At 36.2% G+C, this 26,575-nt stretch overlaps 1 protein-coding gene across 2 annotated transcripts; it reads left to right on the top strand.

Moving 5' to 3' along the window:
- Nucleotides 1-434: 434 nt before the first annotated feature.
- On the top strand, nt 435-26,505 carry LOC121373787 (transmembrane emp24 domain-containing protein 7-like). 2 transcript variants are annotated; one of them, XM_041500545.1, is made up of 3 exons: nt 435-693; nt 2,345-2,599; nt 25,010-26,505. In XM_041500545.1, exons 1-3 carry the CDS (start codon nt 544-546, stop codon nt 25,250-25,252), a joined length of 648 nt encoding a protein of 215 aa, XP_041356479.1. In that variant the 5' UTR covers nt 435-543; the 3' UTR covers nt 25,253-26,505. The 2 variants fall into 2 exon arrangements, with proteins under 2 accessions (XP_041356479.1, XP_041356480.1); XM_041500546.1 differs by lacking the exon at nt 25,010-26,505 and adding an exon at nt 13,907-15,172.
- Nucleotides 26,506-26,575: the final 70 nt, after the last annotated feature.

The following is a 26,575-nucleotide window of genomic DNA, read 5'->3' as shown; positions in this document are numbered from 1 at the left end:
TCCGGTGCTACATCTGGGCCAATGGAATGACGTTATGTTGTAATGAATGTAACGGAAATTTAATTATTTACTAATGTACACACTACTGGAAGACACTCTTCAGCACCTACGTATTTAATCGGATCATTATTAAAAAGGGTGCTGTCAGGTTTTGTCCTGTACTTGTGCACACGTCACAGTAGTAGACCTACTTGGGCTAACTTGACTCGTATACAAAATGAATTATATATCATAAACAATCAATTTTATAATGTTTATTGACACGATATTAATCAGTTAAAAAGTATACAATATGAGTGTGCTGTTTAGGATATCGAATACCAAAGATACAATTATACTGAACGAAAGTTTAGGCTACATGCAAATTAATAACGAAAATCTAATCATGATGTGAGACCTTAAGTTACCGGAAGTTTGCCACGTTGTCTGTGCAGACGCCATTTTTGTCAACATACCGGTGTGAAGACAACAAACGCCACACGTTTCAGACACTAATTTAGTTATTTAGCTTCATAGCTTAGTGCAGGGTATATTTCTGTAATTATGGATAATTCACTGCATATTTTTCTATTTTTGACTGTGTACTTTTTATCTATTGAAGCAACAGAATTGACGTTTGAATTGCCAGATAACGAAAAGCAATGCTTTTTCGAAAAAATCGACAAGGGCATTAAGTCAACTCTAGAGTTTCAGGTAAAAACAATTATTTCAACCTGGCGAGTAAGAGTTTTGATTATTTAGTAGGGGATTCTCATTTTGATTATCGTTCTAAACGTACTTTGCATTTTTTAGTCAGCACGAACCTGCTGTTTGAGATGATGTCATGATGGTGACATATGGAAAATAGTAGTGCATCAAGATAAACCATGGCAAACGTTGAGGTTTATTATCAGAATGACAAATTCTATTCAGCAGAAATTACCGCATTCTGAGCAAAATTCTTTGGAATTATATTGCAGTCAAAATAACGAATATTACATTTTATGTTTTCGAGTAGTTCATCAAGATAAATTCGAATGTAAGTGCACATTGAATTTATCAGGCGTACCCATTTTTCCATTAGCAATCATATGGCCGTTCCGAGCAATTTTGCTTGGAACGGAATTGCTGTCAAAATAGCGACTACCATCACCTTTTCCCACCCTAATCGTGTATTCGACAGTATTGTGATCTTTTTCGAGCACATGGAGACTAAGAAATACTAACTTTAAAAGATCTTCACCAGGTATGTGTCCAGCAGTGTTCATTGCTGTGGCAGTTCAGTGACTCCTGTGCACTTACATTCGACTTACATTCGAGTTTATCTTGATGAACTTGGTTTTCGAGATAATTCAATCAAAGAAATTTTTCTGTCAGCCCCATAACCCTTGTCATCTGGGCTCTGGTTACTTCTTGATTTAACATATGGGAAGGACTTTCCTTTGGCACTGTCACTAACCCAAATCCTAACTCTATTTATGCTAAGTATTTATAATGTTCATTAAATGTGACAGTGCCAAAGAAAAGTCCTACCAACATGTGTTAAAACCGTAATCACTAAATGTGTTTTTAAAAGCAGGCAACATTTTGTTCCGAGTCGTGATTCGCTACGCAAGTTTCCAAGATCGCTACATAATTTTAAAACATTAAACAGTAATTGCTAATAAATTTTCAATTAATTAGAAATGCTGCTAATTACATGTGTATATAATTTAAAAAAAAAGACGAAAAAATGTTCTTCATTGTTAATTACTGTCCAAATGACTTCGTTTGATTATACAGCTTTTAGAATATTGCTCATGAATATTATACCATGTTCTTGCACCCCTTTTGATCATTGAAAACCCCCAAAATGGCAGACAGTGAAAAACTTGCATACTTTTGGTCCTAGGATGTCTCAGGGAAACATGCTTTACAATCTAGGGAGTAGTAGGATGTGTATTTTATGTCATTGTAAACAATAAAATTCACATTTTGTATCCAGACAAAATGTAGTGGAAATCTAACTAATTAAAGGCATAAGAATATAATTTACCGTAGTTGTTAACAATGTGGTTGAGACCTTAAAATGTATTTTTATGTAATGCTTGCAGGTTAAAACAGGAGGGCAGTATGACGTCGATATGGAGCTTGTTAATAATGTGGTTCGGACTTTAAAATGTATTCTTATTTTAATGTTTGCAGGTTATAACAGGAGGGCAGTATGACGTCGATATGGAGCTTGTTAATAATGTGGTTCGGACTTCAAAATATATTGTAATGTAATGCTTGCAGGTTATGACAGGAGGACAGTATGACGTTCATATGTAGCTTGTTAATAATCTGGTTCAGACTTTAAAATGTATTTTTATTTTAATGTTTGCAGGTTATAACAGGGGGGCAGTATGACGTCGATATGGAGCTTGTTGCCCCGAATGGACAGATTCTATACAAGGATGTAAAGAAACAGTACGACAGTTTTACTTGGACGGCCGACCAGACTGGAGTCTACAAGTTCTGCTTCAGTAATGAGTTTTCAACTTTCTCACACAAAGTGGTTTACTTTGATCTGGAGGTCGGGGATGAAAAACCCATTGTTGATGAAATGGAAGGAAATGCACACGCAACTGCCATGACGATGGTAAGTTAAAATTAAAAGAGTTTAGAGCCCTTATTTTCAAAGCTATCTTTGTCTTTTATTATCATAAAACCATTGGGGACTGTGATGTTTGTCGCAGTGATGGTTTTATAATACTGTAGCACTAAAATATTTAGCTTTGGAAATGTGTGGCTAGATGTTTAGGGAAAGAAAGAAATATGTTTTATTCAACGACACACTCAACATATTTTTATTTGTGGTGAAACGTTATTCAGGTGTTCTGTGGAATTCCTTCCGAAAAACAGGTGGCACTGAAAATTTCCAATATGATGAGTAAATATTTTTGCAAAATTTGTCTGTTAATATTTATAATAAATAGTTGAACAATGGTGCATTGTCATCATTCAGTGGCCTGAGCAAAATGACAATTATGATTAAATCCTACTAATTTTCCAAATCTTATCAAACCTACAACCCAGCAAGAAAATTCTGGATAAATCACTATTATATGTGGTTGGACATGTAGTTAAGGAGGACCACACCGATAATAAGAGCAGAAACCAGCTAGTGCCACTTTATGGACAGCAAGTGATTTTTTATTTATATGCACCATGGTGACAGCAGATTTTCTCTCTCTTTTAAATGACAGTATGTTGAAATAACCATATATTGGCGTCAAAAAGCCATAGCGTAAAATGTACTCAGGTGTTGTTAATAAATATCCATTCTTCCTTTCTTCCTAAATCAAATTGAAGGTTGTGTAACCATCTGATGTGTGAAGTCTCGTTTATAACCAGTTGGCATGCCGTGTATGTACTCTTACCAGTATAAGCTTATCTGAAAGGAAAATATCTTTAAAAACTCTGTAACACAACTGACTTTTAAAACAAAAACAAGAAACATTTTCCACCCATATCCAGTGTGCAAACCAACTAATAAGTCAGCTAAATACAGTCAAACCTGCTCAGGGGCCTAATTCACCAAACTCTCTCAACTTTGCGTACTCGCAGTGCAATGCAATACAGTCAAACCTGCTCAGGGGCCTAATTCACCAAACTCTCTCAACTTTGCGATCTCGCAGTGCAATGCAATACAGTCAAACCTGCTTAGGGGCCTAATTCACCAAACTCTCTCAACTTTGCGATCTCGCAGTGCAATGCAATACAGTCAAACCTGCTCAGGGGCCTAATTCACCAAACTCTCTCAACTTTGCGATCTCGCAGTGCAATGCAATACAGTCAAACCTGCTCAGGGGCCTAATTCACCAAACTCTCTCAACTTTGCGATCTCGCAGTGCAATGCAATACAGTCAAACCTGCTCAGGGACCTAATTCACCAAACTCTCTCAACTTTGCGATCTCGCAGTGCAATGCAATACAGTCAAACCTGCTCAGGGGCCAATCTAATAAAAATTAGCTCCACTATTACATGTGGATCTAAAGACAGCCAGTTGGAGCTCATGTCCACCAATCAAAACCTTACTTGCAGAATCCTGCCAGTGATTTAAAACTAACAACACTGCGTAGTCCCCAATGTCCAGGTAACATTTCGTCTGTAAATAATAATTTAAATATTGACCAATCACACTTCGCCTTTTATAACGTTATTTGGGAGCATACCAATTCTAAAAATATCGGGCGAGTCTATTTTAGTGGCCGCAGTACAGCGAACCATACCAATACGTACGGGGTGGGTTATCAGTCTTCAATTTTACATTAAAAATTATTTATTTATTTATAAAAAAAACTAACTAAATCAGTCTTCAGTTTTACATTACAAATTATTTATTTTATAAAATAAAACATGTTTTAAGGCATTCGTAATTCACACGAAACATGTCGTATACCCTCAGGATAATTCGGAATGTTTTCAAATTATTTTTAAATCACTGGCAGGATTCTGCAAGTAAGGTTTTGATTGGTGGACATGAGCTCCAACTGGCTGTCTTTAGATCCACATGTAATAGTGGAGCTAATTTTAATTAGATTGCTCAGGGGCCTAATTCACTAAACTGTCTCAACTTTGCGATCTTGCAATGCAATACAGTCAAATCTGCTCAGGGGCCTAATTCACTAAACTCTCTCAACTTTGCGATCTTGCAGTGCAATGCAATACAGTCAAACCTGCTCAGGGGCCTAATTCACCAAACTCTCTCAACTTTGCGATCTTGCAGTGCAATGCAATATAGTCAAACCTGCTCAGGGGCCTAATTCACTAAACTCTCTCAACTTTGTGATCTCGCAGTGCAATGCAATACAGTCAAACCTGCTCAGGGGCCTAATTCACCAAACTCTCTCAACTTTGCGATCTTGCAGTGCAATGCAATACAGTCAAACCTGCTCAGGGGCCTAATTCACCAAACTCTCTCAACTTTGCGATCTCGCAGTGCAATGCAATACAGTCAAACCTGCTGAGGGGCCTAATTCACTAAACTGTCTCAACTCTCGCAGTGCAATGCAATACAGTCAAACCTGCTGAGGGGCCTAATTCACTAAACTGTCTCAACTCTCGCAGTGCAGTGCAATACATTCAAACCTGCTCAGGGGCCTAATTCACTAAACTCTCTCAACTTTGCAATCTTGCAGTGCAATGCAATACAGTCAAATCTGCTCTGGTGACCATCTGTATCAAGGCTAGCTCAGGCACTCGCCAGAATTTGCCAACTGCGAATTTCAAAAACAATTGGCAAATTTTATTTTAATTTGGCGAAATAATGTCATTTAATAATTGATATTTTGTTACAAAATAACTGGTTTTCTTAATTTTTTAAGTTTTAATAGATAATTTGGCAACATTTTCTGCTGACCCAGAGCTAGTCCTGTGTATAATACTGTATTAAGGATCCACATTTTTATTCTCCCGAATCATCTCTGGAGTATAGACAGCCACGTCCAGTATTTGCCGTAGACAAAATCAAGACCAACTGAAGATCACTCTCCTGAAATCATGGTGCAGATAAAATGCGTTAATTTGTTTTATTGCAAGGTGATCAATTTGCAGCTCTCCTTAAACTTTCCAGATGAGTGTGGAGGGGAGTGAGAGTGATCAAGTGAAGACAGACCTAGGTGGTTTTTAGCTTGTTTCACTAACTGCCTCAGAAAAAAAAAAATGAAGGGCAGTGTTAAATTGCTCTCCTAACTTACATACATTTTGGGGAACTATTTGAAATATTACCTTTGATACCATATCAATTCACATGCTAAGGGGAGCTAAAATTACTCTCCTTTAACTAATATCGGGAGTGATGGGGAGAGCTCCCCTTTAAAAGGTAAGGTCAGCTGCCAGTGTGAGTTGTGTGACTAAAATGTAAAAGTAGTTCTGCTTTTTGCCAGAAAATAATTTGAGGGTATGTAATAATACTGGGTGGTTATAGGTTTAAAATGTTTTGAAATTGGACACTTGTACTTAAGACAAATTTTAAACAGCAGTTCTCTTACTATCATATTTATCTAAACATTATTAAAATACATCCTTTATTTTCGAAGATTTTATGAACCAATTAGTGAGAGTCCTAGAGTTTGTTCCAACGTTAAGAAACCAGCTATGGGTTGCTAGGTGATATCTTTGCTGTGCCATGCACTGTAGATCTTTATTAGTCCCCTACAGGTCCAGCCATAGGGGACTATAGGTTTCATTTCCATCCCGTCTGTCTGCATATAGATATAGTTTTACAGACTGTCTGCATATAGATATGGTTTTACAGACTCTGTCTGCATATAGATATAGTTTGACAGACTCTGTCTGCATATAGATATAGTTTGACAGACTTTTTCTAACAATGCCTCAAGCCTCAAGGTATTGAGCTGAAAGTTGGTGTATAGCTTTTTCATGTAACGTTACAGATATTAAGTTCAACTTTTATGGCGGTTTACCCACTTTTTACAGAGTTATTATCCTTGAACTTGGGACATGCAAGAAAATATTTTTAGGACTTTTTCTATACTGCCTCAAAATATTATGGTGAAATTTTGTGTATAGCTTTATCATGTACTGTTACATATATCAAGTTTAACTTTTATGGCAATTTAATTAAGTATGCGCACACACACACCCATCCAGTAAACATTGAATGGGTCCCCTAAACGACAGTGTTACATTCCTGGCTCCGTATTCATAAACGTACTTAAGTCAGTGTATGATACCTAAATACATAAAAGTTCATAGATAAGTATCATACATTGACTTAAGTACGTTTATGAATATGGAGCCTGGGGCCTAATTCACTAAACTGTCGCAACTTTGCGATCTCGCAGTGCAATGCTAAAAGATTTGCAAAGAGGGTGCTTTGTTGTCTCACAGAGCCTAAGAGAGCTTTGTGAATTAGACCCCTGGTCTTAGATGGGTTATGACCACAGTAAAGTTTAATAATGTTCAGCATTTGGAGGGACTGCCAATTACCTGTGCTAGGGATTGCTTGGTTATGACCACAGTAAAGTTTAATAATGTTCAGCATTTGGAGGGACTGCCAATTACCTGTACTAGGGATTGCTTGGTAATGACTGCAGAAATGAAAATTGCTAGGTGCCTTTAAATATTTTATTGTGAAAAAAAATAGCATCCGATATTTTGCCATTTATAGAGAATTAAGGATTCTTTTTTCTTTCTTTGTTTTTGTTACTTTAAATTTTAACAGTAACTAGATACATGTACGTGTATGTAATAAAAATCATGTACCAGTGTTCGAGATTAACGACATCCCGGGGATACCAGAATTTAATTTTGGATACCAGACTTCAATAACCCAGTATCCCATCAGGATACCATATAATATTGTGTGGGTTTTTTTAATCATGCGTTTTTATTTTTTGCTGAAACAATGAAAGTCGAAAGTTAAGCAACAGTGTCGTCCAAGTTTGTCACGATGTTATTTATGAATTTCATTTAAGTGGGATACTAAATTCTCAGGTGGGATACCAGATTTTGAAATGTTAGTATCCAACTGGGATATGGCTAAAAAAAAATAATCTCGAACACTGTGTACTAAAATGATTAATAAATTATACACTTCATGTGTGCATGGCAAATATACGTTTCTAACCGTTCATTATTCAGTAAAAAAAATTGTGTTTTATCTTGAATCTACATCTGGTAAGCTGGTACTTGTATATATAATATACAGGTTTGTAGGTAGACATTTGATTTTTTCTCGTTGGAAAATTGAAAGGGAGATATCTGCAGCAAGCCAACACATCCAGGGTGGTCATCAAATGCCTGCCGTGAGAGAACTACATGTGTAATAACAAGGAATTTGAGAAGATCTGTACATTTAATTTCAGATCTTTTCATTTGAAATGAGATAATATATTAAAATGAGACATGGGTTTTTGTTGTATTTAAAATAATACATGCTACATGTATATTCAAAATACAAGCAGGGCATTTGTATGTGCATGTTCGGTACATATATAATTGGTGTTCGTTGGCTGTATGTGTTGGGTGTTTTTAATTCTGGTTTGTGGTGCATGTGCTTTGTGTAAACTGAGATGCATGCATGTAGTCAATGCACAATATATTTCTATGCACACTTGTGCACGCACACCTACATACAGCTACAATCTACAGAAAACATACTAATTGTAATGCCTGGCATAGCGATGCAGTACATTTTTATCATTTTAAAATTTAAGGAAAATTAAAACACACTGCGACAGTCCTAGTATGCTGACTGGAAAAAGGAAATGGTTTATTTAACAACACACTCAACACATTTTATTTACGGTTATATGGTGTCGGACATATGGTTAAGGACCATACAGATATTGAGAGAGGAAAACACTGTTGCTACTTCATGGGCTACTCTTTTTGATTAGCAGCAAAGGCTCTTTTATATGCACTATCCCACAGACAGGATAACACATACCACAGCCTTTGATATACCAGTCGTGATGCACTGGCTGGAGCAAGAAATTGCCCAATGGGCCCACCGACGGGAATTGATCCAATACCGACCGCGCCCCGCCCCAGTATGCTGACTGGATGCCATATTTATAAAAGCGTTTTTACATGAGTCTTCAGTGGATTGTTTCTCTATAGACCCCCACCCACATTTCAAGTCATGTAAAATAATCAGGCCAAAAAAAAAAATTGTTTACTTGTTTCCTATTACATGCTGGAAAAATATAGGGTAGGTAGGTAGGAAAAACATTTTATTTTGGAAAATAATTTTATTTATGGATATTAAATAAAGATGTTGACTATCGGTATCCAAAATAACCTCTGCATGTATAGAAATGCATTATGCAAACTAACAGTACCATTCATCGCAGTGTTTTCCCTAGAAATGAAGTAAGGCATGGTAAAGTGATGTTTTGGGGGCACATTTTATGTGCAGTTTTAAATATAAGGGCTTTTTTTCCATTGTACAATTTTCAAAAGGACAAAAACCTTATGGCCATTTTATTTTCTATATCTATTTCATAACTTAATTTAAAAAAGGAAATATGTAGTACTATCCACATAGGTGTGTTTAAAGGCTTCTTTTTACATGGGCAACTTATAAATTTATAAAAGTCAAGGCATTTTGATTTTGAGGGCAACATGGTGCTAACCTATCTGTGGGAGAGTACATACAAAAGACCCCTTGCTGTTTAATAATAGGCAGAAGGTTTACTCATACTAACACTTAACGTCTGTACTGGTCCAGGACAGACTTGGTTGAACCGTAATTGGATAGAAACCAGTAAATAAGTTATAACAATTTCTTTTAATGAAAACTAAAAAGAAGGGTTCTATATTTATCTGTCCAACAATAACATTTAAATTTTTTTTTATGAATATTATCTTTCCAAGTGTATCTAAGAAATGGTAGACTTACCAATTTTATAATTTGCAATGTTAGTTTTATTCTGTATGCATCCAGTATTAAAGTACACACTTGGTTTGAAGCAATCAATTGGTCCAATGAATAGAAATGCAGTACAAATGCTCAGGATGCTCAAACGAATGTTGAAAAGTAAAGTTTGTTTTATTTAACGACGCCACTAGAGCACATTGATTTTTATCTTTAATATCATCGGCTATTGGACATCAAACACAAACACATGAAACGCATTGAGATCTTACTGACATATTTAATCATTTGATTTGGCAGTAAACTCCATCAGTATCGGTAAACATTCCCTCCCCTACTTTATCAGAAGGTCACTAAATTTCTACACGGTCAGTTTGTCGCTGGAGTAAATGATTAAATATAGTTATTATTATTATTATTATTATTAATCGGAACACCTCGCTACGCTAGATGTAGAGTAAATCGGAAAAGATCGCATATATTCGTGAAAACAATTTTCCGACTCTTTGCCCTATATCTCACTAAAGTTACCGAACTTCAGTTTGAAGGGAAGTAATTCCATCAATCAGTTGTTAGAAGAAAACATTTCGTGGCTAACGGGTCGCCAATAAAACTAAATTTGCGACAGTAAAACCACCGATATACGTCCGCAAATCGGAAAACACAGTAGGGTTATCCCCTAAATGACACCAAATTAGTGCTTGTGATAGTTTTGGAATGTTTTCGTGGAAGTTGTTATATTTAAAAAAAAAACATTTTTGGATATACAATTTTTTTTTTAGGGTCGGCATGTTCAAATTAGGGTCGGTCGGGTAACTGGAAACAAACAATATTTTATGATACGCCTCTGGTAAATAAACCCTTTCCAATGGGTACCAATGATTGCAGGGCATGAAACCAAACTATATATATATATTGGTTTACTGTGCATCTTCATGTACCTTACAGAGATCGACCTGTCCATTGCCAAATTAGCCAGTTGCTAAGTTTTATACAATGTGGCTACAACATTTAGTCTTTAGTTAATAAAATGTTTCTTAAATTAACCACATTTTAATACTTTTTGAGGAATTTCTCTACATATCTGAAAATTGGCTAAGTGAAAATTTCTTCAAGTGCGCATAAGCCCCGACCTTTAAGGCTTATATGACTGACAATGAAATAAACTTTAAAAGCATGGGTGGTTTCTTAAAGTCAGTAATTACTTGAATACATGTGACCATCTGGTCCACTGCAGGAATATCGTTAGATCTAGCTCAAAGATTGGTTCACCTGACTAGCATTAACCTGTCCCAGTTTACTCTGGTCACTCCATTCACAACTGTAGGCCACTTAAAGCATCTGGCTAGCCCAATGGGGATCGATCCCCGACCGATCGTGCATCAGGCACATACTTTACCACTCTGCTAGGTCTGCACCCACCCCCAAATCATTACACGAAGTTATGGTACAAGGAACATTTTGTTCTGTGTTAATGTACATCATGTTTTGATGTATGTATGTATATATACAGTAGACAGGCATGACAATCTTCCGCGGATTTAAAAGCCATTTAGGTGGTTTCTGTAAATTGTCCAAATCTGATGAGGTTTTTTTTTGGGGGGGGGGGGGGGGGGGGGGGGGGGGGGTGTAGGTACCTTTATTTTGTCACTCAGATGGTCTAAGTACATTTTTCTCAATATTTCTAATCTGCTTTCGTGCCGTGTAGGGTTACTTCACACTTTAGACCTGTAATCGAGACCGCTTTGCGCACAGTTCGCAAAGCTTTCAGCTGATTTCATAAAGTGTCATTGTCATGCCTGAGTAGAATCTTGTTGGCTCGACCTCTGAAGAGCGGAACACACTGCAACGCTCGAACCAAAAACTAATTCCCGAGGTTTTTGTTTGGTAAACCCTTATAGTAACTGCTGACGGGTCGAACACGTCCAGGGTCGACTATAAGCCTTCGCTCGAACTAAATTACCAGTCTCGTCTGTGTTATTAGCTATATTTCCCTCGAACTGGTGATCCATGAAATATTAACTGGGAAAACACTGAAAAGGACCAACTATTGCTGCACTTGCGCTGTTGGTTATTACAACCTTAGGATTAATTATTTCGCAGGAACGAGCTATAGATGAATGAGGGAATCGTAACAATGGCCATGCACTACTTTCTTTCTGTTGCTTGTTAGGTGGCTATCGGTAATGATCTTTCAAGTACAGCTAGTGTTACGGTAACTGTGATACAAGTCAAACAATTACTGAATTAGTGCACAAACGTGCCTCGGCATATAGCGTTACTTTGAACACGTCCGCAAGACCAGTTTTAAATGGGCGAGCTAATCAGCTGTCATCACTTCTGCAGCCACACATTTAATTAATACCAACACGGGCTTCTGCATCACACAATCGGAGTAATTTCTAATAAATTCTTTCACTGAGATACTTTGCTATATAACACATTGATGAATTTTTTTATAATATGTATCTCATTCAACTTTCTAACTGATGTTACGGAAATATCCGATGTTGATCAAATGGTTCGGTCGAACTATCCGATGGGTCAAACACTTTCTCAAGCACTGATGGGGTTTGAGCCAATGGGATTCAATTGTGTGTGTATATATATATATATATATATGAACGAACAAGATTGAGATATGAAAATGTTCCTTGACCTATGTCCAGATGACTTTACTGCTTGTCCGGGCTAGGTCTGCCACTCGCTAAATTCGACAGTCGCAAATTTTAAGAACAGTTGCTAAATTTTATTTTTATTTACTGGAAAAAAAATTAGGTAATGATTTATATCTTGTTGGGGAAAAAACTAGAGTTTTTGCATTTTTGAGATGATTTGGCGAAATTTTCTGATCACCCAGTTCTAGTTCACTTAAATGTTTAAAAAGGTTTTCTGATCTCCCAGAGCTAGTCCCTGCTTGTTCACTTAAGTCTTTAAAAAGGTTTTCTGTACAATCGAGATATTTTATCTTTGTTTTTATCACCTTTTTAAAAAAAAAATATATTAAAATAAATTAAAAACAATTCCTTGCATACAATGTGTTATTACAGTTAGGTACAGGTATTTATTTATTTATTTATTTAAAAAATAATAATTAAGGTTACGGTTCTAACCTTACTAAAAACAATTTATTCTTTTTCTTATCTGCATAATAATACAGATAGCTCATAGACGGGCTTTACAATGCACATGGTTTCTGTGGCTTTCCTATGCTCTGAACTATGCTTGGACACAATTTGTGAGGGCTTGTATGTTCATGTATAATATCTGTACCTTGATTTTATGTTTTATTATTGGTTATGGTGTCTTTCAGTTGTATGTAATTATACCTAGTGCTCTGCTTGTATAGGTAGTTTGCACCAAATACTGTCACTGACTATCTTAGAATGACGACTGTTTCATTGTGATGGCCCACTGTTCTCCATTAATCCGTAAACACCTGTACAGGTATACCGGTCTTGTATATCAGCCCCGGAAATTAACAAAATGTCCACAGTCAAAAACATGCCACGAAATAAATTATAATGTAGTCCACAACAAAAAATGGGTATCATGGAGAATGAAACGCTCCTCGGCATTCTCCTAGGAATTGCCAATTGCCGTGGGCAAGGGGTTGGTATGTAAGGCTGCAAATTTATCAGGATTCAATACTTCTGCAAATCCAAGATTTTGGGTTCTAACCTAAGATTATAATGAGGTAGAATCTCGAAATGGCTAAATTGCATCATGTTTTATGATTCCAATGTAATCTTTTAGAATCGATTTCTGTAGCTTAATGTGTTAAATGTTTTGCCTAGTACTAGTTTTTACAAAATTATTTACCTGCATCACTAACTTATAAAGTAGCTTAATAATTTTTGTTACCTTAAATATTTGTAAGTAAGTAAGTAAATAAATAATAAGAATAAAGAATAAAGTCTGGGTACAAATTGCTTTTGCTCACACATATTTCCATTTGAAAACTTTTATTTATAAATGGTGTTAATTTGCGAAACAGTATTATTTAGTTAGTGTGGTTTAAAAGTATGCAAATTTAAAAAAAATCAATAATTATAATAAAATAAATAAATAATAACTAAAACATATTTTTTTTAATTAACAAAATAGAAAAGACAGACTACTATTATGATAAACTGCTCATCTCTCAAAATAACTTTCAACCAATGATTTTCACAGAAAATGTAGCATGTAAGATTTCTAAATTTACATCCAATTTAAGGCTGCTGCTTGTTGTGTTAGTATTGTTAGTATTTTGTATCTTAGGGATACTCAAAATGGTGTCCAGAATATATGAAGTAGTGCAACCAGTGTGTGTGGGATAGAGATAGAGTGTGTGAACTTTGTTGAAGGTTAGATACATTTACCTCTGCATAATCTTAATGTAGGCTAAGCCTGTGTACCAATCCCATTTTGTTTTGACAGAAATAAATATTGTTTAAAGCAAACTTTAATATAAGCCTCATAAAAGAAACAGTTGTCACGATATAAGGTATTCAGATCACGGCTTCAAAGTATTTGGGTGCCATGGTAACGGACTGTTTCATATTTTCTCATTTTAGATGGAAACGTCTGCCGTGAACGTTCACGAGGGTTTGAACACAGTAATAGATTACCAAACGCACTTCCGCCTGCGGGAGACGCAGGGTCGGGCGTTCGCCGAAGATTTGAACGAGCGTGTTCTGTACTGGAGTATCGGACAGAGCGTAGTGATTGTAGCTATCGGGCTGGGCCAGATCCTGGTGCTGCGTAGCTTGTTCACGGACAAACACAAAACGTCGACACTCACGTGATAGGGAAAAAACTTAGTTTAGCTGTTTTACTTGTTGTTGTTAAAGACGATGCTAGGGTTTTACTTTTGTAAGAATGGTTTGGGGTTTTTTGGGGTTTTTTTAAGAGTTGTCAGATTGTGTTAATTAAAGATTTCTTGCTAAATATCAGATGATGATATACCCCTGTACATGTACATGTACATGTATGTAGGTTTTAAAGTTCACATTTGGAACAAGTTTAGTTCAAATTGGAACAAGTTTGGTTCCAGTTTGTAACAAATTTGGTTCAAATAATTTGGTTCAAATTTGTAACAATTTAGTTCAGATTTGTAACAAGTTTAGTTCAAATTTGTAACAGATTTGCAACAGATTTATTTCCCAATAACAAATTAATGTTCTTCACATTTGTAACAAAGCTAAATGTACTTCCTGCTAAATGTCAGATGATATACATTGTACATGTAGGTTTTAGTTCAAATTTGTAACACGTTTAGTTCAAAGTTATAGCAAGTTTAGTTCAACATTATAGCAAGTTTAGTTCAAAGTTATAACAAGTTTAGTTCAAAGTTATAACAAGTTTAGTTCAAATTTGTAACAGGTTTATTTCCCAATTTGTAACAGATGGACTTCCAAGTCTACATGTATAACAAATTAATGTACTTCACATTTGTAATAAATTTAGTTCATATTTATTACAAATTTATTTCCCAATTTGTAACAAATTTACTTCAAGTCTGTAACAACTTAATGTACTTCAAGCTTGCAACAGATTTAAAAAAAAGTGTTTCACATTTATAACACATTTACTTCACATTTGTAACATATTTACTTCAGACTTGTAACATATTTGCTTTCAAGTTGTTAGTGAGTCTGCATATTTAATTGAGTTTTAGGCCATGTTGGTCATAGATTTGTGTGTGAACAAAATGGTGAGGGTTGGAAGGGTGTGTTATCTTCATGTTTTGGTAGAACAAATTCTAGCACTGAGCAAACAAAACATCACTACATGTACTTATTGTTAATGAATAAAATTAATTAATAAAATACTGAACAAACTTCCCAGATCAAACCATAAGGATTGTACGTGTATGTGTATTATACTTTTGCAACAGACTCTTGTTATCAGTTTCTTAGTTGACAGCAGTTTCGTTGTTAGTCGTGTCGAAACAGTATACATGTGTAGTCCGTCCCAGCATTCTATAAAAATAGTGGGGGTTTTTGTAAATAATATCAGTTAGGTTTGACGTAAGAAGAAAAATAAAAGTGTTTTGGAAATATAAAAAAACCCACACCTATGTTTGTGTGCAATTTAGAAATCAATCTGCTCAGAAATAAATACATGTAACATAATAAATAGTATAGTATAGTATGAAAAAAGCCTTTCCCTGTGGGACGTACTAGAGGTTTTATTTTTATAACATTTGCTTTCTAGTTGTCTTTTTAACTGATGACCATTCAATGCTCATGTTTTATTTTTGTAACAAATCTGTTACTTTGAATGTGCCTGGGTTTCTTTTTGTTGATGGATATTTAGGGTTTACTACTATTAGTATTAATTTGTAAAAAACCAAAACACAAACCTTTTTACTTTTAATTACCAAAGTGTTTATTGATACTACATTTGCAACAAAATTGTTTCTTTTGAAGTTCTCAGGGAGTGTTTGCTTTCTCTGGTATCGAAATAGATTGAGAATGGTTCTTTAGGTTGCTGGTAGACAGGGTTTCTGCCAGAAGGTACAAAGTGTAAAAAGTGTAAGCGAGTATCAAAAAGATTATAGTATTTTTAAAACTAAGTCTTGTCAGAGTACGTGAAATGCAGTGTCCAGTTTCAAATGATTTCAAACTCAGAACCACCTACACTTATGATCTTTTATGTTTGATTAATGTACCATCAATTTATTTTCTGGCAGAAAACCTGGTGTTGTAGTAACCTACGGTTTACCAGTTGTGTATTCCGTGGTGCCCAGCACATGGGTTGTAACACACCATGCTTAATTTCGATGCCTGTTTCTGTTGGTGTTAATATGATTTTAGTTAGTATGCATTGGTTGTAGATACTTATTTAGCTAACTATTGTCATCTGCAAGTTGCTGTTTTGAACTTATTTAAGATTCCAGCCTTTCCATTTCTGACCATATTTATTCTTTTGTAAATTTAAACATTATATTACTCTTTGATTAGAGTCGATCTAAGAATAATTCTTGAGTTCGTAACTATTTTAAACTTGTGACAGTCAGTTGTAAAACCAGCCAAATGAAACAACGAAACGGAGATTTAGAGATTGAATCGGAAGTTTAAGATTAAAGGGGTAATACATTGACAGATGTAGACGCCAAAACGAGAACAGTGAAATAAGGGATCATCAAGTATGTTGGTTATCAAACAAGGTTCGCACACGCTTGAAAAGGCCCTAAATTTGAAGGGTTGCCCTAAAAAGTCCCTATTTTGATGATCTAGCCCTAAAAAGCCCTATATTTTACAGGCAAATTCACAAAATACCCTAAATTGGGCCATATAAGCCCTGAAATCGATGAAGCATTTTTCTTCTTCCGGAAACATTAAATAAATTGCCAAACATTGATATCTACTTTCATTTGTTGATCTCTGTGCTCGCTCGAATGTTGGTGTGTAAACAATGCCAAAATGATACCAACGATTCATTCGTAAAACAACATCAATGTTCGGTATTGTTCGTAGAAGGATTCATTCGTAACGTTTGGGGAGCGCATGATTGGTCATTCTAAAACGAAACACGTTTCTGAAATACTAATCAACAGTCTTAATCTCAGTGCAAACTAAAAAAAAAACCCAGAATATTCTAAAATTATCTAACTAAATCTGACATTTATGCCTGTGTGGATTCTATGTATTTATGTTTATGAATGTTTACGACGGCCCACTCGAACACAGCTCCCATTATTTTGTCGAGTTTGTAGGTCATTGCAAATGTGGAAAGCATAGTTTTAGTCCCTAAATTTTACTTATATTGACCCTAAAAGTCCCTAAAAAGCCCCTGAATTTAGGTTTGAAATTTCTGTATGAACCATGTCAAAACAGCTGGAATCAAAATTGTCTGTAATATACACGTCAAATTTTAAAGTATTATATAAAGCATATATATATATATATATATACAGTGTTCTCGCTGGGTGGAAATTAAAGGAGGGGGGGCGGCCGCTCGGCACTACACCCTTCAAAAACAAACAAACCAATAAATGAAAAGCAAAAAAAAAAAGTGGGGGGGGGGGGGGGGGGGAGTAGTTTGGTTGCCATATTGTTGTGTGTTTGAGAAAAGACATACTCCTTATTTTACCTACAAAAAAGTGCAAAAAGGTTTATAAGAAGACTCGTCTTTTAATTGAACCGAAGATGATATCGGTCTGACATTCACGGGCAGTTCCGGTTTTGCTGGACCGATCAAAGTTTTAATATTATTATTTTTAATAAAGATTTCAAGATATACGAAAACAATAAAGATGTTTGTAAAGTGATTTCCTAATGTCAGATACATTTTTGTTATTTCCATCTTCATCGATTGAATCGATCGATGTGATAAAATATTATCGCAAGCTGATAAAAAGTTTTGTTTTTGTAAAGGCGGTGTATATATTATTTGGCACTCAAAATAATTGATTTTAATGATAAACACTACCACTTCCGTTGTTTTTATAAGTGTTAATATCACCCCAAAATGAAAAGTTTACAATATTTTATAAAGAACTGCTGAATAAACAGAATAACAGAAAGTAAAAACCATCAGTTACAACCAATTATATCTGCAACTGAGGACAAAATATCAAACGAAAGTTAGTGGAAACAAAAGACAGAATGACCGTTCTGATCACGTGACAAATTTGTCGCCAAATAAGAGGGTTTTTTTCAATCGGAGATTACCGAATCCGTAAAAAATAAAATGTTTTCATTGCTTACATAAAATATTACTTTTATTGTGTCTATCAAACATACAAATGGATACAGATATTGGACAAAATAGAGGCTGTTAAAAATACTGTTAAATTACGTTACGGTAACTGTCGTAAATGTTTCGTCAATTGCTTTTTCGTGCACAACGCGGCTGGTTTTCTTTGATGTCCAGTGTGCAGACTGATCGTTGTTTTTTGTGTGGAAAAAGTGTGCATTTGGAAATAGCGGAGATAGGTGCTGGAAAATAAAGAGGGGCGCTCAAAAATAAAGGAGGGCAGCAAAATGGAATAGCGGGCGGGGCGCCCCACTTAAATGGAGCAGCAAGAACACTATATATATATATTAGATTTAAAATTTGACACTGAATTTTTAAAATGTTAATTGCTTGATGACTTCCATTAAGTACACTGTACATATATGATACACCACTCAAAAATAATGTCACCCAACCACCCATAGATGGTTTCTCATATGATACACCAGTCAAAAATAATGTCGCCCAACCCATATGCCCCGGACTGGATCACTGGCTTCCAGAGATCGAGCCCAGGGTGGTCATGCTCGAAACCTTAGTGATATGGGAGCATGTTAAAACATTTTAACTAACTAACCCAACTCATAGATGGTTTCTCAAAGTTGTTAATAACCTTAGCTGAACACCTGTATAGTGGTAATTACCCATGATGATGATCATCGTAGAGTTTGGTGCAAGTACAGACATTTCCTTTCAGTCTCCACGCCAATGCTGATGCATAGCTTCTGTACTCTGACTTCAGTGGACTTGGTTTGAGTTAGGAGTTTTCCTTCTAGGAGAGTTTCCTTACTAGGATTCTGAGCCTCTCCAGCCCAGTTTGGAGTTTGGAGTTTGCTTCTCCTAGACAGTTGTCTTTCTTGACTCACGTCCTCTGTCTGTCCGGTCCATATTAGTCCGGCTTGGGTGACCCTACCAGGAGCTGATGCTCCAGCTGGCATAGCTCTCCAAGTCATTGAGACATGCAGGCTACCTCACCACGTCAAGGAATGGACCATGAGATAGTACGTACCCATCAGCTCATCTAGACACCTCAGTAACCATCTTCGTGGTTTGTATGGTTAGGCTGTTGTAATTAAAGCTGATAGGTACTGGGTTCACATCCTGGTACAAGCTCCCAGCCTTCCACCCACTGTGGGTTTTAACAACTCGGTGGGTAAGTAAGGCCACTACACCAACTTCTCTCTCACTAACCTGCTGACCTGGACAGACAGTCCACATAGTTGAGGTGTGTATTTAAGACAGCGTGCTTGAAACTTAATGGGATTTAAGCACGAAAATATGTTTAAAATTGGGGTGGGGGTTTTGAACCTGTTTTTAAAAAAATGTATTCATCCAACAGCTTTACACATCAATCTGGTCATCCACACATGCAATTTCTTAGTCAGGCAGGAAACCTCCTAGCGGGCTGGCTGTACCTAGTCTGTCCCATCCTCCTACAAACTCTGTGTTTTTGTAAATAATTTCAGTTTGATTTGACATAAGAAGAAAAGTAAAAGTGTTTTAGAAATAACAAAAACATACTATTTTTGTGTGCAATTTATAAAACAGTCTGCTCTGAAATAAATAACTTGTATTTCATTTTATAGTGTGAAGAAAGAAAAAAAACCGTTCCCTATGGGAAGGACTATAGTTGATTTCTGTGTGTGTGTTGGTGTATGTGTTGTAGATGGTGTAGAATCATGTTTTATCTCTGAACAAATGCCATCATCAAAAGTCATCCCCATTATATCGGGTGGTTCACTAGCAAAACTAGAACAATTCCCACTTTTTTTCTTTCTTTGAGTAGCGAAGAATGTTTGCGACAATAAACTTTGACAATTGACATACGGCCATTATATTACTTTTTCTCTTGGTGCGCCATTTTAAAACCTTTATTTCTCTTGAATCACCTTGTATAATAAACATTTTTCAATATATAATTTGGAGTAAAATATGTTTTATCGCAGAGAATGTGGTGCAGTTGTATTTATGGATCCTACATACAACATATCCAACTAGAATAGAGATAGTTTTATGACTAGTACATTCAATAAAAATGTATGCATAGCTGTGTAGTAGAATTGGATAGGGAGAAAACATGTTTGTGCATTCTAGCACATTAAATAAAAATGTATGCATAGCTGTATAGTAGAAAGGAGAGAAAACATTTATTTGCATTCTAGCACATTCATTAAAAATGTATGCATAGCTGTATAGTAGAAAGGGTAGAAAACATTTATTTGCATTCTAGCACATTCATTAAAAATGTATGCATAGCTGTATAGTAGAAAGGGTAGAAAACATTTATTTGCATTCTAGCACATTCATTAAAAATGTATGCATAGCTGTATAGTAGAAAGGGTAGAAAACATTTATTTGCATTCTAGCACATTCATTAAAAATGTATGCATAGCTGTATAGTTCAAAGGAAGTAAACATCCATCATATGTATCACAGCCACACGTGTACAGTGTACGACTCAACCATAATGTCAACTAGTAACCTGTGGTTGGTCCCTGAAGATCGTAGTTGCTTCATTTAAGGGAAAAAACAAAACTAGATGTAATTACACTGCAACACCTATAGTCCTTCCCAGCCTCCTTGAAGAATGTGTTAATGAGAATTCAATTTGATTTTATGTAAGAAGAAAAGTATTAGTGTTTTACAAGAAGAAGAAAAAACAAAAGCACTATTTTTGTGCACAGTTCAGAAAACAATCTGCTGTAGACCTCTGGATACATCATTTATCATGCAACCATGCTTCCCATTGACCAGATAAGCCCTACCTGATAATTCGCAGTGTTATTATGTCACTAGGAAGTGTTGTCATATCACTAGGAAATGAGTTGTGCGCATGACGAATGTTTGCTCAATTTTCAGGTAGATAATTTTTTCATTTTTCAAACATCCATTTACAGCAATAATTGTTGAACTGTATAAATAAATAAATATAACATTTACACTTCCTGTAACGTAAAATTACCTCTTGTTTTACAATTCTCCATTATTCGCTACCATTCAAAACTAGCCAGCGTTTTGAATTAAATATTTTGCAAAGAATGTTTACATTGGATCAGTGTCTGACGTCACAGTCACTAGCAGCCAGTGATGTAGATCTTCTTCAGAACATGCATAAACTTGACTTTATTTTCACAGAAAAAAAGTACAAAAATTGTAATAATGTGACACAACAGACTTTGAAATATAATCAAAGTATGTTATTTAAAATTTGGAAACACATAACTTTTAGGCTGGCTATGCCATTCCCAAGATGCTTTCGGGCACCTGCTATTGTCCGACTTCCGGTAGTAGTTTCTACACGATAAAACTAATAAGTTTCTATACCGCTGTTGTCTGAAACGTATTACAAAAATATAACTTGAAAGGGTTTGCATGATAAAACAAAATATCAGGTTACTACCTTGTGATATAGTTATTTGGCTCGGTTCGATAATGGTGTATAACAGGCTCACTAAAGCTTGCCTGTTACACTGCTATCTAAACCTGGCCAAATAACCACGATATCAAAACGTAGTAACCTGATATTCTATATTTATATGGGCAGTCTGTAAAACCAACTGGAAAGCACCTACCCAGCCACCTGTGTCCAGTTGACTTTATGGTTGGTTTGAGCACTGTACAGTGACCTGATATGCAAGAAGTGAGCAATCTGCCCGACATCTTCAGCTGGCTTCTTGAGCAGCCATGGAAGGAAGATTTGGGGGGGGGGGGGTGCTAAATGAGGCATCGTCGGCGAAATGACAAAACCTCGTAAAGTTCTACACTTTTGAAAATTTTACAGGAGAGCAAAAACACTGAATATTTTTCGAAAAATACGTTATTTTGTTATAGTCGTTATGAGAACATATTAACAGTTAATAGTGATACCTACTTAATAGTGGGTGTACCATAGTTACGGCTACGTCCGAAATTAGGACGTTTTACCCTATGTGTCAGGTATACAAATGTACTTACGACATTTTATACCTGAAATGTTGAAAATGTCAGTTACGACATTTTAATCTAGGACTTAACACAGGTTGAAGGAATGAGGCAAGATCTAAACATGGATTAAATACACATACAATCAGGTGTAATTAACTGGTTTTATTTACATGTAATCCATGTAATGTGTGAACATAATGCAATGCTGAGCGTCATGTCCACACTCTAGCTTCCCGCTTTGTAGATACGACATTTTGTCATTTTGTTTCTTGGACCAGTTCTAATACGACTATTTGTCATGTGACAGTCAACCACTTTCTAATAGGTCGATAGTTACGATCTTTTGACAAAAGCAGAATATGATCATTCTAACTCTGGAAATTCAAAAAAGTGATTTCTCGCCAAAAGTGTAGTTACGACCTTTTGTCATTTCGCCGACGGCATGTTTTCTGCTTAGTGCTGTAATGTTAAGTATATTTGTAATGCTTTAAAGTTGTTAAATGGGCTGTATAAAAGTGCGTAATGGCCAGAATTATTTATTAATAACACACTGGCCTCTGTCTCAATGCAATAACTTCTAGATATACTGGGCCAAATTTACAAAGCCTGTTTTTTCTTGTCTCTTTGTTTTAGATGCAGGTGTTTATGCATTGTAACTCTGTGTAGTTACACATGTGTCAGACATAAACAGATGTTTATGCATTGTAACTGTGTAGTTACACGTGTGTCAGACATAAACAGATGTTTATGCATTGTAACTCTGTGTAGTTACACGTGTGTCAGACATAAACAGATGTTTATGCATTGTAACTCTGTGTAGTTACACGTGTGTCAGACATAAACAGATGTTTATGCATTGTAACTCTGTGTAGTTACACGTGTGTCAGACATAAACAGATGTTTATGCATTGTAACTCTGTGTAGTTGCACGTGTGTCAGACATAAACAGATGTTTATGCATTGTAACTGTGTAGTTACACGTGTGTCAGACATAAACAGATGTTTATGCATTGTAACTCTGTGTAGTTACACGTGTGTAAGACATAAACAGACTTTGTAAATTTGCCCCATTGTGTCTTAGTGGGCAGTGTTTTAACCCAGGTTAAATTTGTTGTGGTGACCACAATACTGTCCCCAACACATTTTTCATATCTCCTAAGTTAGAGGGCCATAACTCTGTCAGTGGGCGAATCCGTGAAAGTGAAACTTGATCTGTAACTGCATGATAAAGCTACACACACAATTTCAGCTCAATATCTGGAGTCATTGTGAGAAAAGAAAAAATCTGGAAAACTATATGTGGGACAAACGGATAGACGGACGGACTGACAGACAAAAACTATAGTCCCCTCCAGATGGTTATAATTATTTATGGCCTTGCAGTTCAGTTATAATGATGACCTGTTCAGTAAGTCACGTTAGGGAGTAGGACAGGGGTAGTAGCTTCATTGGAGGCCCTTTGGACAAGTGGCTGCTTATTGCAGGTTTGGAAATATCTCAATTTCATTCATGTTGCTTGTGTGTTAGTCGTGTGTTTTCTATGTACAATAAAGTGTATATATGTGTTCTTGAAGGTGTTGTACAGAAATATAAATTCAAGTTCTTAATTACCTGCAGTTTGTTTTATCTTTTGAAACATCTAATTACGGCCAGTCTTCGTCAGTAATGGCGAGTGGTTACTCATGCTCCCAGGCCTATGAGAGCAGGACGTAGCCCAGTGGTAAAGTGTTTGCTTGATGTGCGGTCGGTCTGGGATCGATCCCCTTCAGTGGGCCCATTGGGTTATTTCTCGCACCAGCCAGTGCACCACGACTGGTATATCAAAGGCCGTGGTATGTGTTATCCTGTGTGGGATGGCACATATAAAAGATCCCTTGCTGCTAATCGGAAACACTAGCCCATGAAGTGGTGACAGCGGGTTTCCCCTCTCAATATCCGTGTGGTCCTTAACCATATGTCTGATGCCATATAAATGTAAATAAAATGTGTTGAGAGAGTCGTTAAATAAAATATTTCCTTCCTTTCTTCCAATAGTTCTAGTGGTGTCGTTAAATAAAACATTTTATTTTAACTGATCTTTGGTGGCCATTTAATAAATCTTGACCGATGTATTGATGTGTGTCACGGTCAATTATATGGCCACCAAAGATGATTAATGTTTATATTGGTAGCCTATTAAGTAGCTTATGGTCATCTGATATGAATATAACAGCAAGCAAAGCATATGGTGCAATAGCTACAAAAATACAGGTGTTTAATCGGATACGACATCAGCCATAAGGCTGGTAGGTACAGGGTTCGCAGCCTGGTACCTTCTGTCTCGCAAACCAATAACAATTAACTCACTGTCTTGGACAGATAGCTAAGGTGTGCCCAGGACAGCGTGCTTGAACCTTAATTGGATATAAGCATCAAAATAAGTTGAAATGAAATGAAATAGTACTTAAGGTGACATTAGCACCGCGATCACTGCATGGAACGGAGCCCAGGACAGATAGCCGATTGGTGTGACCAGGATAGCGTGCTTGAACCTTACTTGAATATAAGCACGAAAATAAGGTGAAATGAAATGAAAATTCAAAATTTGGCTGAAAAGGTAATCACGTTAGTGACAATGGAATTACCCCGTACTAAGTTATGCGCCTGCTGTGAGAATAATATTTCATACCTTTCTGTGTTCACATGGGCAGGACGTAGCCCAGTGGTTAGGAGCTCGCTCGATGCACGGTCGGTGTGGGATTGATCCCTGTCGGTGGGCCCATTGGGCTATTTCTTGTTCCAGCCAGTGCACCACGACTGGTATATCAAAGGCCGTGGTATGTACTACCCTGTCTGTGGGATGGTGCATATAAAAGATCCTTGCTGCTAATCAAAAAGAGTAGCCCATGAAGTGGCGACAGTGGGTTTCCTCTCAATATCTGTGTGGGTCTTAACCATATGTCTGACGACATATAACCGTAAATAAAATGTGTTGAATAAAACATTTCTTTCTTTCTTTTCTGTGTTCACAGATGGAATCAGGCTGTGTGAATATCCACGAGTCACTGAGATTCATCGCGGACGGACAGACGCACTACAGACTGCGGGAAGCCCAGGGTCGTGTGTTTGCGAAACACCTGCGTTCAGGCGTCATGTACTGGTCCATTGGGCAGACCGCCATCATTCTGCTTGTCAGTATCGGCCAGGTTTTCGTCTTAAGAGGATTCTTTGCCGACAAAAAGACCATAAAACCCTCAACAACCGTTTTATCATAAATTGTAAATTTAGGTAATTGTAGGTTTTTGTAATATATTGAAAAAGAAAGAGACGCAAACATTAATTTAGTTTTTTTTAAATTTAATATGTGTAATTCTTTGTGGCCTCAACAACCGTTTTATCATAAATTGTAAATTTAGGTAATTGTAGGTTTTGGTAATATATTGAAAAAGAAAGAGATGCAAACATTAATTTAGTTTTTTTTAAATTTAATATGTGTAATTCTTTGTGGACAGAAAACAATAAAATCGTCAACAATCATTGTATTTCAAACAGTAGATTTGTCAGAACAAAAATTGTAACATACTGAAAACCAAAAGAAATGCATTAATTTAGTTTTGTTTACTTTATTTAAAATTATTCAGTTTCAATGCCGTTAGTTTTTAATGTGTTTTAATATTACCAATGTCTTGTGGACATTTCAAGCCCATTTTAACCATCTGTTTACCTAATTAACTGTATCATGAACAGATTTAAATTAAAATACATGTATCAGGGTTTTTTTAAAACTATTATTCAGGGGCCTAATTCATAAAGGTGTCTTAGACTCTGTTACACAACAAAGCATCCTCTTTGATAGTCTTTTAGCGCTGCACTGTGAGATCGTAAAGTTGCGAGAGAGTAGTGAATTAGGCCCCAGATCTGTTTCAATAATTCAGTACCGTGTGAGCTCCCAAAGTTGCGAGAGTGTAGTGGATTAGGCCCCAAATCTGTTTCAATGATTCAGTACTGTGTGAGATCGTAAAGTTGCAAGAGAGTAGTGGATTAGGCCCCAGATCTGTTTCAATGATTCAGTACCGTGTGAGATCGTAAAGTTGCGAGAGAGTAGTGGATTAGGCCCCAGATCTGTTTCAATGATTCAGTACCGTGTGAGATCGTAAAGTTGCGAGAGAGTAGTGGATTAGGCCCCAGATCTGTTTCAATGATTCAGTACCGTGTGAGATCGTAAAGTTGCGAGAGAGTAGTGGATTAGGCCCCAGATCTGTTTCAATGATTTAGTACCGTGTGAGATCGTAAAGTTGCGAGAGAGTAGTGAATTAGGCCCCAGATCTGTTTCAATGATTCAGTACCGTGTGAGACCTCTCCGGGTTTTTATTTTAGTATCGTTTATATGGTGTAGGGTTTATACTTTCAATAGGTTTGGTTAGTGTACACAAATATAATATATTAAACCACTGTGTATATCAAAAGTATATCATCTCTCTTTATAATGGGCCATTGTTGTAAGTTAGTATGTGTGCACATCATATTTTGTTCTAGGCTCCAGATCTTTTTGTATTTCTTGGTGAATTTTTTTAAAAACTTTTGCGAGAGAGTAGTGA

The sequence above is a fragment of the Gigantopelta aegis genome, chromosome 5, assembly GCF_016097555.1.
Source record: "Gigantopelta aegis isolate Gae_Host chromosome 5, Gae_host_genome, whole genome shotgun sequence".
Classification (NCBI taxonomy): domain Eukaryota; kingdom Metazoa; phylum Mollusca; class Gastropoda; order Neomphalida; family Peltospiridae; genus Gigantopelta; species Gigantopelta aegis.
Note: the sequence above shows the minus strand (reverse complement) of the source record. Positions and strands in the feature narration are given on the sequence as shown.

Bases quoted from the DNA above. Each gene is read 5' to 3' on its own strand.
- LOC121373787 (XM_041500545.1), top strand. From the start codon at position 544: ATGGATAATTCACTGCATATTTTTCTATTTTTGACTGTGTACTTTTTA. The intron at 694-2,344 runs GTAAAAACAATT...TAATGTTTGCAG, and splicing joins AGTCAACTCTAGAGTTTCAG to GTTATAACAGGGGGGCAGTA. The intron at 2,600-25,009 runs GTAAGTTAAAAT...CTGTGTTCACAG, and splicing joins ACGCAACTGCCATGACGATG to ATGGAATCAGGCTGTGTGAA.